The sequence below is a fragment of the Parasteatoda tepidariorum genome, chromosome X2, assembly GCF_043381705.1.
Source record: "Parasteatoda tepidariorum isolate YZ-2023 chromosome X2, CAS_Ptep_4.0, whole genome shotgun sequence".
Taxonomy (NCBI): domain Eukaryota; kingdom Metazoa; phylum Arthropoda; class Arachnida; order Araneae; family Theridiidae; genus Parasteatoda; species Parasteatoda tepidariorum.
Genome location: NC_092215.1, coordinates 32,384,007 through 32,399,943, shown reverse-complemented (window position 1 = coordinate 32,399,943; position 15,937 = coordinate 32,384,007). Strand labels below are relative to the sequence as shown.

Here is a 15,937-nt window from a genome sequence, read left to right as displayed (position 1 = left end):
CCATTGCAGAGGGGGTGGCACCCCCGCTTCGGTAGCCCGACGACCTGCGCGAGCGAGCACTTTACGGTAGCACAATTTAACGAGGACCAATACCGCACACCCTCGGTCCCTACGCAGACTGATCCAAGAGGTCACCCACCCGCACACTGACCGTAGCCAGTGATGCTTGACTTCGGTGATCTGCTGGGAACCGTGTCTTAATGATCAGTCCACTGCGGGACGTAAATCATATGCATAGTGAATGGTGCCCTCACGCTACGCTCAAATACGCCATCTGGGGAGAAGACCGGTTCCATGCCTTTGCCGTTCCCCCTTTCCTCTCCTCCTCTTTTCAGTTGTATAGGAATGTACTACGATATTTTACCGTTTCTTAATATTTTTCGTATTTAATTGTTAAAAATATTTTCTAAAATTTCCATGATACTTTCCTTTAGTAATACGTTTAGTTTTCAGTTCTATATAGTTTCCTAACTAAAAAGGTTTTAAACTCTATTTGAATGTCAAGACATACACTAAGGTACTTCCTTCTTCCATGACTCTCCACATGCTACTGTTGAAAGCATGCGAGGTGTTGCCATAGGTAGAGAGTTCTGCTTTACGCCACCTGTAGCCCATTTCAATCGCCAATTGGTCGAAAATGACATCACCCTTACGAAAATTTAAGGTATATTTGAAGTTGATTTGAGGTATTTTTGAGGTATCAAGGTTGTTCTGAGGTATATTTAAGGTTGCTGAGAAAACAGCAATAAAAATTAGACCTCGTAAAGGTTGTAATTAAGTTGTACGAGGTTGTTTTATATACACTTCAGCTTATTTTGAGGTTGTATAAAATTCACTTCAAATCCACCAGGATGATGAGGTGGTTTTCAAGGTACACCAGGTTTATTTTCTGATACTTTATAACAAAAAAGGTATTTATGAGGTATAAAAAAATGTACCTTATTTCAACTAAAGAGAGTGGGGTATTTATTGAGGTGTATGAAGTCATGTTATTTATACCTAAGCTCATTTTGAGGTGTTTTAAATTCACTTCAAATCAACCAGATTAATAAGGAGATTTTTAAGGTATACCAGGCTCATTTCCTGATACTTGCAGCAGAAGAGGTATTTTTAAGTATAAAAAATTGTACCTTATTTCAACTAATGAGAGTGAGGTATTTATTGGGGTATATGAAGTCATTTTATTTATGCCTAAGCTTATTTTGAGGTTGTTTTAAAATCACTTCATATCATGAGGTGATTTTTAAGGTATACGTGGTTGTTTTCCTTACACTTGCAACAAAACAGGCATTTATGAGGTATCAAAAAATTTACCTTATTTCAACTAACGAGAGTGAGGTATTTACGAGGTATAAAGAAATATACCTTATTTCAACTAAAGAGAGTGAGGTATTTATTGCGGTGTATGAAGTCATTTTATTTATATCTAAGCTTGTTTTAAGGTTGTTTAAAGTACGTTTCATATTAACTAGCTCACTTCCCAGAGTTCCGTGAGAGCCGGCAAATGGCAAGTGTGTTGACAATCGAAAGTCTATTCGAAATTCGGTAAGTGTGCTTGACATTTATAAATTTAGTTTTATCACTATTAATCAAATATGCTTCAATTTTAAAAATTAAATTTTATTATTTTTGTTTTAAAGACGCGTTCTGGTCTTAAATAATTTAAGTCAGAGGTTATTCTTAGAGGCTATTGTTGTAGGCTTATCCGTGAGAGAGAACAATCGGAATATTTCTCGTCGCTGTTTAGGGTAACGTTACTGGTGAATCGTTACAGCAGGCTACGCATAGTATATATTCCGTTTCTGGGATTTATTGTCAATAAAGATGGGGTAAAACCGGGCTCCAGAAAGGTTGAGGTAATTTCCAAGTTTCCCGAACCTAAAAATTGGTTTAACAAGTTTTTTTAGAAGGTTTATTCAGAATTACGCCATAAAAGCTAAATCCTTAACAGAATTAACTAAATAGAATGAAGAATTTAAGTGGAACGAAAAGAAAAAGAAATCTTTCGAAATATTGAAAAATGAACTGGCACGCGGCACGACAACCAATTTTGGCACTTTACAATCCCGAAGCTAAAACCGAAGTTCATACTGATGCAAGTGCAGACGGCATCGCAGGAATGTTACTTCAGTTGGGAAGCGATTATAAGTGGCACCTAGTTTACTGTGTCAGCAAGAAGACTACTGAACCTGAAAGGAATTACCATTCAAGTAAATTGGAGTTGATGGCCATAGTTCGGACACTAGAAAGACTCAGACAGTTTTTGTTAGGCATCAATTTTACAGTTGTGACAGATTGTCAAGCATTAATCTACATGAATGCCAAAAAGTCAAGTAATCCTCAAATCGCACGATGGAGTATTCTAATACAAGAGTACAATTTTGAAGTTCGCCACAAACCAGGCATTAAAATGACCCACGTAGATGCTTTGAGCTGAGCTCCTATCTCAGACCCAGAAGACACCATGACAAGCCTTATCCAGAAAAAATTTGAAGTATGTCTAACACTGAGCGAAGATGAGCAAATTTTAATTATCCAACATACTGACAAGGAGTTAAAGACATTAATAAACTTTTTTAAGAAAGTGAAGGAGAAAGATCTGCAGAAGAAAGACAGAAAATAAGTAATTATGTTTTTAAGAGAAATCGATTATACCGAAGAATACTAGAAAAAGGAAAGGAAAAACTACTCTACGTGATCCCAAAAAGTACGAGAAAAAGTACCGCTGTTAAATTTCATGATTTGATGGGACATTTTTCTCTTGACAGGATTGTCAACAAAATCAAAGAACTTTATTGGTTTCCCTACATGAAGCGTTATTTAAGAAAACACATATCCATGTGTTTTGAATGTCTAGTGAATAAAATTCCCGGGGGAAAACAACAGGGACATTTACATCCAATTAAGCCAGGAAAAAGACCATTCTCAATCATACACATGGACCATTTAGGCCCATTTGTGAAGAGTTCTAGAGGAAATCAGGATTTGCTCGTTATCATAGATAATTTTAAAAGATTTACCAGACTCTCTCCAGTCAAAAACACATATTCTCAACACGTTCTAAAAGCTCTGGAGAATTTCGTTCAGGATTTTGGACTGCCTGATCGGATTATTAGTGACAGAGGTTCATGCTATACGTCACATCAGTTTGAACAATACTGTCACGACAATGGAATAAATCACACATTGAATTCTACCCAACATCCCATGGGTAATGGAATGGTACAACGGGCTAATAGAACAATTCTATCTACAATAACAACATCGATGAGTGATCCACGTCATAAAGATTGGGATTTACGAATCAAAGAAACTGAAAGAAATCTAAACAGCACCGTCAATAAAACTACTGATAAAACGCCTTTTGAAATCTTGCATGGATATTCTCCAAGATTCACTGATGGTATCCTTCGAAAACTTGCCGACGAGAGTGCAGACAAATGGACTGATCCCAAGGAACTTCAAGAAGAAGCAACCAGTGTGATTGAAAAGAAACAACGTAAAATGAAGGAATACTACGATAAGAAAAAGTGTCGAACCATGACTTTTGAACCGGGAGAAATAGTGGTTGTCCGACGTCCAGCAAAAGCAACAGAAGAACCAACAAAGACTCAGCCAAAGTACAGAGGTCCTCTACTTGTGACTGAAGTCCTCCCCAACGATACGTACAGAGTGACCCAAATGGAAGAAAAAGTGGGAAATAGGTACTACGCAACAACGTCCCACGTGAGTCAACTAAAGCCATGGCGACCACCCGTAAACGATGATGATGATGAGGTCTCAGGTAACTTATAAATTGGAAACAGGTAATATGAACTTTTGTTTTTCTTACTTCTAAGAAAAGGACTTTAGTATTCAACATTTGAAAACTTCATTTTGGAACAATTAAAAAAAAAAAAAAAAACAGAACTATTAAGCAAGACAAAAAAGAACTGTAATAGAACTTTAAAATTTTTATTCATTCATATTTCNAAAAAAAAAAAATGTGTATTAAGTATTAAATTTTTTTTTAATTGTCTATATCTATTATGTAATAATCGGTGTATGTATCTTTTATTAAGTAAGTGTCAATTGAGGGCAATTGTATCATCAGGATGCCAGAATATTAAAATTTTCCCCTTACCGTCCGGCAGGTGGCGCAGCGCCGCAACTGTTGTGTCTGTTTTGCAAATGTGAGAGAGCGTAGAGGTGCGCGCAAATGAGCCTGGGCAATTATTGATATCTGCAAATATTGTTGTAAATAAATAATTAATATAATCAAACTCTTACTTCCTCTTCTCCCCCCAACCGAGCTACTCGACACATGAACAAATGATATGATTACAACACAATTGTTACACATTAGTTAGTGTAACAATTGTTACACTAACTATTAGTTTTATTCAGCTCGGTATTATAAGTTAGTTATATGGGAGATATTATACTCAACTTCTTTTAAAAGTATTATTTCAAATCGTTCTCTCTTAGACATTTTCCTCACATAAAATCGCTCACAACTTTAAAATAAATGCTCCTTATCAGCTTGTAATTAGTTCTATTCGATTGAGAGTAAAAAAAGAATAAAAATTGGTAGATAACTTTAAAACTTTAATTTATTAAACGATTTTTGATTCTTGATTACATTAAAAAAATATTTAAATAACTATTTTTTAAGAAACTCTGATGTGATTGACTATAACGGAAGTCCTTTTCAGAATCAGCGTCTAAAATTTATAAAAAAGCTATTGGTTTCATGAAGTCCGACAAAGAGTTTAAAAATATAGACTAGGTTTATTGAGTTTAAAGATTTGTAAGGTAAAAGAAAAAAAATATATAATGATCAAACTCACAAGTACCATAATGATACCAAATGTATAGGAAACTAAAAAGTATTAAAATTTCATAATAAGATTGGAATTATAAATTTGAATTTCTGTAAATGTTGATGGTAATACTTTTCTCTGTGTATTTAATTTTGTGGCTGCGGTACCTGTCATGCTTTTTAACTACGAGAATTGATTAGAAATGGCAGAAGAGGAATGTTATTTATCTGAAAAAGAAAACTAATTTCATCCAGTTAATTTAAGTCATGAAAAAAACAATTTTTAGCATTTTAATATTTTAAAACCTGCCACTATTATTGTAAATATGACTTTCTTACTAATTCACTTTTTTTTTCTTTTAGGTTCCAATACTTCCAAGTTTCAACAGGTAGACGGAAACAGTATTTAAAATAATTTTGTTGGTCTGTAAGAAAAATGAAATTTTAGTTTTAAATAAAAGTAATTTGAATTTCAGCTGACTAATTATTTAAATTAACAGTTTTATAGCTTTAAAAATTCAACCACCTTAGACAACTATCTTCTAAAAATATCAGTTTCCACAAATAATTTTTCTTTACAGTAGAATTTAGATAACTGTTATTTCAAGATGATTTAATTCAATCTATTAAAATTACAGAAGAATTATGCATTTGAAACTTTCTTTTATAGCTTAACAAAAGAAGCAATTACTGTCGAAGGTTTAATATTAAAAACTTCAGGTTGACAATTGAAGATCTCTACTAGTGAAAAAATGTAATGATATACATTATTCTTCATATAATATCTTTATGTATATTATATTATTTTTATAGTGAGGGTAAAAAATTAATAAACTAGGTGGACCGTATAACACCTCACGTTTGGGACCTTCGTAAGTATTAAAAAAGCAGCTTTAGCTTGAGCTATATAAGCCTGAAGTGAAAAATGTCGTATCTTATAGGTTGATAAATTAATACTTCTAAAAATACAAAAATATGTATTTAAGGTTACGAAATAATAACTTAAGGTAGAACATGGAACACATGACGTTAATAAAGAATAACCTTTCCAAGCGTCAAAAAATACATTTGAGGTTAATTTATAATAACCAAAAGTGTAAAATGGTACACCGCAGGTTGAAAAAAAAATACCTCTACAAGCATAGAATTAGATACCTGAGGGTGAAAAATAATTACCTGTGGTAGAACAAAATACACCTGAGGTTGACTTATAATAACTTGAAGTGTAAAATGACACACCATTGGTTGAAAAATATATACCTCTACAAGCATAAAATGAGATACCTGTGACAAGCGTAAAATTAAATACCTGTGTGAATTAGATATCAGCGATTTACAATACCACATGCAATAACTAATAAAGGTGTCACTATATAATAAGAAAAAAAAATGAAAAAAACGATACGTTTATATCATTTTATTAATGTTAAAATTACAAAGGGTATATAATTTGAACATTAACTGTGAAATAGTAGTGTTAAGTAGTAGTAGCACGAGATTTGATCAATAATAAATATGCAAACCTAACATTTGAAAAAAGAATCGTTATAAATTACTTCTAACCTTGTCAATAACATATGCTAACTTTCAAATTTAAACCTGAATTATAATGTATAGACTTAATCTTGCTCCTCGAACAATATGTTAACACTAATGTAAGACGGTGCACAGCTTGCAACAAGAACGAACAATAATAAACAAATGGAAAGAGGTCAAATCAGGACTTCCAAGAAAGCGAGTTATTGGAAATCTAGCAGCCATTTCACCTTTTTTAACAATATATCTATTAATAGCTAAAACAAATTTTCACTTCAAACTCACCAGAATTACTTAATAACATTAATATCTTATGAAATACAGCAGACCTGAGCTCAGAAATTATCTAATTTATTTCTTTTATTGCAAACAAAATTATCCGTTTGAAAATATCGCCCGAAGCGGGGGTGCCATCCCCTTCGCAGAGGATCAAAGTTGTGATGGCATGTCTTCGGATCATCCTCCGGGATGTTTCTCAGACCGTCGCCAATAGCCCATTGTGCAGCTCTAGTGCGACGTAAATTAACAACAACAATAACAACAACACCAAATATCGCCTCGCACAATAAGCTGTAGTAAGCAGTCGCAAACTTTCTTACCGGAACTAGAGCAGGTATTGTGCTCGAGATTGTTATTGTTTACATTTATATTGATGACAAATTTCGTTTTCACACGTGCTCAGGATTTATTTCCTCTTTGTTCTTCGTCGTTTGGGTGAGGAAGATAGGTGAATGTCCTCTTTAGTATTTCAGACCATATTTATATTTCAATTGATTTAAATTCATCAAAGTTAAAAGCAAGAAAAATAAAAATAATTAATGTTTTTGCAAATATCAGATGGTATAGTAATATTACAAATACGTTTTTCTTGTGTTTTTCCTTAAGAATTATCTTTTACAGTTATAAAGTAACTAGAATAGAAATAATTAAAATAAATAAATATAAGCTAAAATTTACTAATACATCGTAACTTAGTTGAGTTATAAATAATTTCTAAAACTTCATAATCAAGCAACATGTAAATTTAGTTTAAAGTAATGACCATGGGGCCTACTAAAATTCTGTGCTTACCCCCCCCCCAGGTATAGAGCTCTGCTCCACGCCATCAGTAACCCGTTTCGATAGCCAATTAGGAACCAGTGATCTAGCATATAAACGGCATAATTTAAAAATTTTGGCTTTTTTTCCCCCAAGAATACCTTGTGTTATAAAAATTTTCATTTGATACTATTCCATGGAAAAAATATGGATTTAAAAATAACTTAAACAACTAGACCAGTGGTTCCCAACCTTTTGTGGACCATCGCCCCCCTCTTGGGGTTGGCTGACACATATCGCCCCTTTCTCTTTTTGCTCAAAATATCATTCATTGTTGCTTGTGAGCAACCAAACACTGAAAATATACTATGTTAATTGATTTTAATTTAAATTGTAATGCAAATGAGGAGGCACGTTTATTCTGTCATTTTTATTACCTAAAATAAAATTGTGCATCTTTTTTTTCTAAAAGAAATGATAATTAAAACGGAATAATCAAAACAAAAGTACATTTTTTTAAATTCATATTTTGATGTAATCAAGAAAAAGTGTTTTAACTAACGTGTTTTAAAAGTGTTTTAACTAAAAGTGTTTTAACAACTAAAATTTGAAGAAAAAAAATGAAGAGAGAGAAAGTACATTTATACCACTTCAATGACTGCCCTGTGCTTGGTGTATTTCAAGTTAAAGCTTGAATGTCAGGTTTTATGCTCGTCAGATTTAAACGCGGGTCTCCTTTGAAGCAAATGTCCAACCTTTCTCTTTGCAATTGTGAGCAGCTGGAAGACAGAACTAAATCCTCTCTCCACTAAATATGTTGACGGGAACGAGATGAGAAGCGGCTCAGTTTGTTTCCACAATTGTGGATAAGTGTCCATAAGCTTTACCCAAGCTAACTCGTAACCGTATTTTTTAAAGACGACTTTAATCTCACAGTCATACTTAAAATCTAAAATCTCAGACTACAAAGAGGAAGTGAACTTATGCACAACTTCAAAAGAGAAAGGATCGAAAATCCAATCCGAAATTTCTAATTTCATCAAATCTTTAAATCTTGATTCCATAACTGATAAAGGTGATTAGTAAAAATTAAGATTTTATTTTCGAGAATCTCGATATCTGCCATTTTTAAGAGTTGGCACACTTTTTAAGAGTTGGAAATTGCATTAGCTCTTTGCGACCAATGTTTGACTTGTAGATATCAAACTTTTTAAGAGTTGGAAATTGCATTAGCTCTTTGCGACCAATGTTTGATTTGTAGATATCAAACTTGGCGATGAATGAAGATAAGCCTTGATAATATTTATTTTATTTCCTTGAAGTTTTACGTTGATTTCCTTCATTTTTTCAAAACTATGAGTGGGGTACGCAGTTTCCAACTTGTGTTGCTTCAAACTCTCACTTAAAACAGGATCAGTGGTGTCGAGAAACTCAGTAACCGAATCCAACAATTCGAAGAAACGGCTCAATTTCCTTTTGAAAGCCATCTCACAGCTGTATGTAGGAGCAGGAATTCTAAATCTTCATAATTTTCATGGCAAAGTTCTCGGAACAAACGGTTATTAGGAGAATTAGCTTTTATTTTATTGATGCCAGAAATAACCAATTTTTCGCAGCCAAAAGTTGACTATGTATGACATAATGAATGGTGAGATAACTTCCGGTACTTCTTTTTTAAGGTGACCCAGAAACCCAGTATGACAACCAGACATGGTTGGAGCACCATCTGTTGCACAAGCACTTATATTTGTGAGGGGAATTTCTTTTACCTCAAAATAATCTTTGACCAATTTCAAAATCGACGATCCTTTTGTATCTGTGTTCAAAGTTCTTGTAAACAACATTTCCTCGTTAATCTTCTTACTCTGATTTATGAATCTCACGAAAGCTAAAACAGCTTTTTTATCTATCACAGTTGATTCATCAATCTGCAACGCAAATTTACCTTCTTTCAGAAATTTGATGAGTTTTGATTCAACGTCGGCGGCCATCTCATCAATACGCCTGGAAACAGTATTATTGCCCAGAGGACTTGTCAGATTTCCGCCTGTGATACCAAAACGTATGACAAAAACGATCCTGCACTTGAATTTTTTTTAATTTTTAACTATTATAATTCTTTGTCTACACCAGAACCATAGGTTTCATATATATTTTCAATTTTATTCTCAAATAGCTTTTATTAATATTATTGGCAATTTTTATCTGAGTACTCGTCGCCCCCCTAAGGATTATCGCCCCCTTGAGAAGCTCGATCGCCCCCAGGTTGGGAACCACTGAACTAGACAAAAAAAAAAAAAATAATAATAATAATAAACAAAATGAAACAAAAAAGTTAGCAAAAATGTAAAATCTATGAAATAATTATGGTTTAAACTTTTTTTTAAAAAAATATGCCCTTGCGAATTTACAGCTTTTTCCATTAACTTTATTCAAAATTTAGATACATATAGTGGTGATTACAAATGCTTTTATTTATTCCAAATATTTTTATTCTTAAAAAAATAGAATCACCAACTTTTTTTAATTTTTAAGGACTAAACGAATCATGATATAATAAAAATTAAAGTTTCAAATGGCAGCTAATTTCAGTGCTTCGAATTTTTAAAAATTTAAAAATATTTTCACTGAGTTTTCCTATGCTTAATCAAGTTTTTTTAAGTAATTATTGTGTAAGCGGAAATGTTAATTAGTGTATTGAAACGATAATACATTATATTCATGCTAATTATTTATTTATTTATTGTTTGTAAAGCTCCTTTTTTTTAAATCTAATATTCAGAGCAAGAGTGTCGGCATTTAAAATTAATTTTACTCCCATTTCAGATTTTTCTGAGAGCTCAACACCAACTTCGAACCCACCTTACGCTCGATTAAAATTTTCCTCGAATTCTAGAAAAAGTAAATAATAAAAACTCCATTCCTAAGTAAATGTTAAGTTTATATTAATTACATTGATTATCATATTAATTGTGCATTTCCATTCCTACGTACGATTAAAATTAAAAGTAGTTTATTTAAACTTCTATTTTATTTAATGGCATAGCTAGTTTTGAAATAAAATTAGTTAATTAATTTTTTTAGTTAATTCTTTTAGTAAATTAAATAAATTAATTTTATAAAGAGCAGGAGAGTTAGTAGTTAAAATGCCTTTCCAAAGTAAACGTTAATTTGAAAATATATAGTTCTATCATTTATTTATTTTTTCCTTTTTAAGTATGATTGAAATTAAAGGTATTTCATTTAAATTTTCATACTATTTTATAGCGTGACTAGATTTTATTTTATAGCATAACTTGATAGAGATAAAATGAGTTCATTTATTTTGTTAGTTAATTTAAGTAGCAAATTAAATAAATTAGCTTTGTGAAACTCCTTTTTGGATCTAATAATTAGAGCATGAAAGTTGGTAGTTAAAATGTCAGACACCCATAATGTATTTTTCTCAGAGCTCGACTCCACCTTCGAATCTGACTTATGCTCGATCAGAAATTTCACAGAAGTTTTGAAAAAGTAAATGCAACAAATAATATTCCTAAGTAAATGTTAATTTCAAAATGCATAATTTTTTTTACGTACAATTAAAATTATAGATATTTCCATAGATCTCATTTTATTTTATAGCATAGCTAGTTTTGGGATAAAATGAGTTAATCTATTTTTAGTTAATATATTTAATAATTTAAATAAATTAATTTCGTAAAAATTCTCTTTGGGTCTAATAATCAGAGCAGGAGAGTTGTTAGTTAATATGTCTGACTCCTATTCCAGAACTTTCCGAGAGCTCGACTCCAACTTCGAACCCGGTTTATGCTTGATTTAAACTTTCACTGAATTCATGAAAAAGTAAATGTTAAAAATGGCATTCATAAGTAAATGATAATTCAAAAATGTTGTTCAAAATTTCTATTTCTATTTTTTTCTTTTTTTTACGTGCGATTAAAATTATAGATATTTCATTTAAGCTCTAATTTTATTTTATAACATAATTAGTTATGAGATGCGATGAGTTCATCTCTTTTGTTAGTTAATTTATTTAGTAAATATAACAAAATTGATATTTTTTTAACAAGTTTTAGTTTAAATGATGGTCATTATATTTGTTCAAGTAATATTTTAGTTCACATAACTATAAATACTTGTCTAAATAATTTTCATAAAATCAAAGACTTATTTTCTTCGCTTAACAAATAGGGTCTAGCTATTAACAAACCAGAATTGATGTCTAGAGAATTTTTTTCATTTTTTTTTCTTTTACTCTACTAAATTCTCTTAGCCAACGCACTGTGGGCCAGAAGACCATGATCTTTGGTCAAAAGTCAAAAATTAAATTTTGAACTAAAATATGTGTAGGCAGTTTTAATATAGCCCAAATTAAGTATTCGTAATCATTCCAAACATTATTATTTACTTTTTGAACCGACGAGACAACAATGCAATGAAAAATATGTTAAATTTTTTTTTTTAAATTTAACTTTTAAATTTTTATTTCAGAAATATATATAGGAATTTCACCTTACTGTTACATTTTTATCAGAGTAATTAGTCTGAAATTATAGTACAATTTTTCAGTTAGTTGGATTAGTTAATACTCTTGACAAACTTATAGTTAATATCTTATCATTCGACATTTTACAATGTTTGAATGACTTTCGAAACTTAGTTCCAAAAAGCTCCAAGAGGTAATTAGCTAAACTTTTTTTGTTGTCTTCTTTGATGTTTCTTCTTTCGAAAAAACCTGCCCCACCTTGCCTGTATTGCTGTTGTTCTTGTTGTAGTTAATTTGCGTCGCACTAGAGCTGCATGATGGGCTATTGGCGACGGTCTGGGAAGCACCCCTGAGGATGATCCGAAGACATGCCATTACAATTTTGATCCTCTGCAGAGTAGATGGCACCCCCGCTTCGGTAGTCCGACGACCTGCACGCGAAGTCGAGCACTTTACGGTGGAACAGTTTAACGAGGACCAATACCGCACACCCTCGGTCCCTACGCAGACTGATCCAAGTGGTTACCCACCCGCACACTGACTGTAGCCAGTGATGCTTGATTTCGGTGATCTGCTGGGAACCGTGTCTTAACGATCAGTCCACTGCGGGACTTGCCTGTATTGCAAAGGTGGACTAAATATACCGAAAAACAAAAATTATGTTTTTTTTTTCATGTTTTCGCGTTATTTTGTAATTAATTCCCGTTATTTTGTAATATTACTTCGGAAATACAATTTGCTTTTCATTTTTAATATAAAATTATGAAAATTATTATATTTTCATTGTTATATATTTAATTATTTAAACGTACTATATTATTTTTTTTATTCTTGCTCGCCATTTCAGCCGCCATTTTGTTTTTTTTTGGATATTTTTAGTGTATTACAAAATTTCAACTGTGTATTCAATTTACCTGAACATAAAAACCCCCAAATTTTGAAACACATTTTATCGAAATACTAACTTTGGCCACGAAACCTTGGATGCTGGCCCACTGTGCAACGCCATAGCTCTATTAACAACGCATATTCAAAACTTTAATGTTGATAATATTTCTAAAGAGAAATTAAAATTATCGACAAAGAATTAACCTGTGCACCAAAGAATTAAAGCAGTTTGAATAAAATCTTTTCTGAGATTGAAAAATTGAATAAAATATTTAAAAAAAATTTAAAATTATTTCTCTCGAAATGCAACTGAAAATATTGTAATTATCTTTTTAAGATCCGGAAAATGATATATTATTGCTGCACCACTTAATAATTATCTACCATCCATAATTTCCGTAAACCTGTTTATTTTGCGAAATTGACCTATAAATAGTGAGTAAAAGGTAAAGTCACTGATGTGTAGAATTACTCAGAAAAGGTAAAACAGAGACACCTGTTGACCGAGGAAACCCGCTCAAGCAAGAAGAGAAAGTTCGCTTTCTAACACAAGTTCAAAATATTTCAGTTCGAGATAGAATACATTTCAAAGCATATTAACCTGCACGAACAATTGAAAAAGTAAGTAAAGTTTTAATTGTCAGTCTTATTAACTTTTATTACATCGTTTGTGTTAATTCTTTGTTGTCGTAACTGTATCAACGAATTTTTGGATTAGGAATGAGATTTTAAAAGGAATTTAATCCTTCTAAAATTTCAACTAATTATAATTTATCATTAATATAAAAAATCGCAATTTTTTTAGTTAATTGCGAAATCACTAATTTTTGAAAAGTAATTATTGTATAGTGTAATGTAAAATAGCGTTAGTGTACTATGTATAAATTTCAAGCTCGTAACAAAAACCGTACGGCTTCTAAAATGTTGTTTATGTGCTTCTTTATTGACTTTATCAATTGTTATTTCACACTGATAATTGCTGAATATATAGAAATAAAAAGAAAAATAAATCTCTAAGAATAATTTAAATTTAAGATATAAATCCCCCGCAAAAGGGAAAGAAAAAAAAACTGATCAAGGTTCTAATATATGGACCATAAGAGAGATGACTTTCAATAATGTAATGACATGCATGCAATAAAAAAAAAAAAAAAAAAATTCCCTTAGAAATCTTAAATTATCTGTATCACTAGTAAAATATCGTACTTTTTATTAATGATTCGCTATAATTTATCATTAATAAAAAATTGTACTCTTTTTAGTTAATTGCGAAATCTCTAATTTTCGAAAAGTGACTACTGTATAGTGTAACGTAAAACAGCGTTAGTGTACTATGTATAAATTTTAAACTCGTAACAAAAACTGTACGGCTTCTAAAATGTTGTTTATGCGCTTCTTTATTGACTTTATCAACTGTTATTTCACATTGACAATTGCTGAATATGTAGAAATAAAAAGAAAAGTAAATTGCTAAGAAAAATCTAAATCTAAGATATAAATCCCATGCAAAAGGGAAAGAAAAAAAAATGATAATGTAGTAACATGCATGCAATAAAAAAAAAACATTTCCCTTAGAAATCTTAAATTATCTGTAAAAAGTAAACTGAAAAAGTGTAAATAAAGTTTCGTAATTCAGTTGTATGTTTTTCTTACATTGCATGTTTCTAAATTAAGTAGATATGTTTTGATTCGTAAATTAATAAATTAATGAAATATACCAAATATCCAAATATTAGAGATTTCAATCAGACCTGTGGAAATTTATTGTGACGATAGGGGGTTTAAAATGTTTTTAAAATTTCTTTTTAAGAAATATTGTTTACTTCTTTTCAATATATTCATAATTATTTCATTGTGAAATGAAAATTCTAAGTTAGTTATAAAGTAATTTATAAATAAATAACAACAAGATAGTTAAGGATTACACTCAAATTTTTTTGCATTTATATAAAAATTTGATCTTGCCTGATTCGGGTGCGGTAATTTCAATTTTGAAGTTAGTTCTGCGATTTAAGCTACAGATTTATTTTTAGCAAAATTTTTAGTCTGTTTTTTTGTCAAATTGCACAAGTATAAAAGCGTTATCTATACCAGAGGATCACATAAACGTGATAAATTTCTAGAGGAATTAGGGTACATCATCAAAACACTGAGGGCGCTTCCCCTATTAAGAACTGTGATTCTGAACAGGCCATAATAGGGAAGCCCCCCTAGCTGTGTATGACGGCATTTCTGGGCATTGTATTCTATGCAATTTTAACCTTGATGATGTGCTTTAACTCCCCTAGAAGTTTGTTTACATTAGGTACATTCACGCAACCCCTTGTTTCATATGAAAAATTTTAAACCTGTATTTTTCAACGATAAATGGATTAAAAATATCATTAAAAAATCAGTAGCCTTAGGTCAAAAATTTCAGATTTGATGTCTCCACACCTGTATTAGGCAAGATCAAGTATTTGTATAAATTCAACCAAAGATTTGCTCCCCAGTGTAATTGTTTAAATGATTTATCAGTTCTTTTCCTTCTCATCGTATTGATCAATATTTTTTATTATAAATATAAATTTCAGATATTCTTCCAAGAAATAAACTAAAAAAAAAAAACGATGTTCCATAATCACCACTTTTAACATATCTTTTTGGAAAACATAAGTCAAAAAAGTGTGTGTTTGAAGAGTCGAAAATTAATTATAAAAAAAAAAAGCGCAGAACATAATTGTATAACGCTGAAAAGTTTCCCTTGTGTAAATTACGCAAAAACTAAGATTTTTATCTTAACTCTCAAAATAGAGGAATGTATAATATTAAAATACCTTACAAAATATAGCAGAATTGATTGCAGAATTTTATTCGTATAATTTTAGTTAAATTCCAGAACAACGCTAGCTTTATTTAACTTACGCTAACAGGACAACAACCTTGTATTTTGCTTTATTAGCAAGATACTGGGGAGTATAATAAAAATTTTGAGAAAATTAAGCAAAATTTATTTAAAGTATTTTTAGAATTAGCATTCCCCATTTACTCCTCTTTGACAGTTAAGTTGCAGAATTTTTATTAGTATAATTTTAGTTAAATTCCAGAACAACGCTAGCTTTATTTAACCTACGCTAACTGGACAACAACCTTGTATTTTTCTTCATTAGCAATATACTGGGGAGTATAATAAAGATTTTGAGAAA

General features: G+C 31.1%; 2 protein-coding genes across 2 annotated transcripts in view; one reads left to right on the top strand and one right to left on the bottom strand.

The window, feature by feature from the left end:
- Nucleotides 1-8,958: 8,958 nt before the first annotated feature.
- On the bottom strand, nucleotides 8,959-9,366 carry LOC139427168 (protein FAM200C-like). Its single transcript, XM_071188032.1, has one exon. It carries the CDS (start codon nucleotides 9,364-9,366, stop codon nucleotides 8,959-8,961), a length of 408 nt encoding a protein of 135 aa, XP_071044133.1.
- Nucleotides 9,367-13,222: 3,856 nt separating this feature from the next.
- The window catches only part of LOC107440933 (kinesin light chain), a 28,146-nt gene continuing 25,431 nt past the window's right edge, over nucleotides 13,223-15,937 (top strand). The window contains exon 1 of the mRNA XM_043040994.2: nucleotides 13,223-13,373. The gene's annotated coding sequence lies outside the window, so the exon portion shown is untranslated. The remainder of the gene's footprint in view (nucleotides 13,374-15,937) is intronic.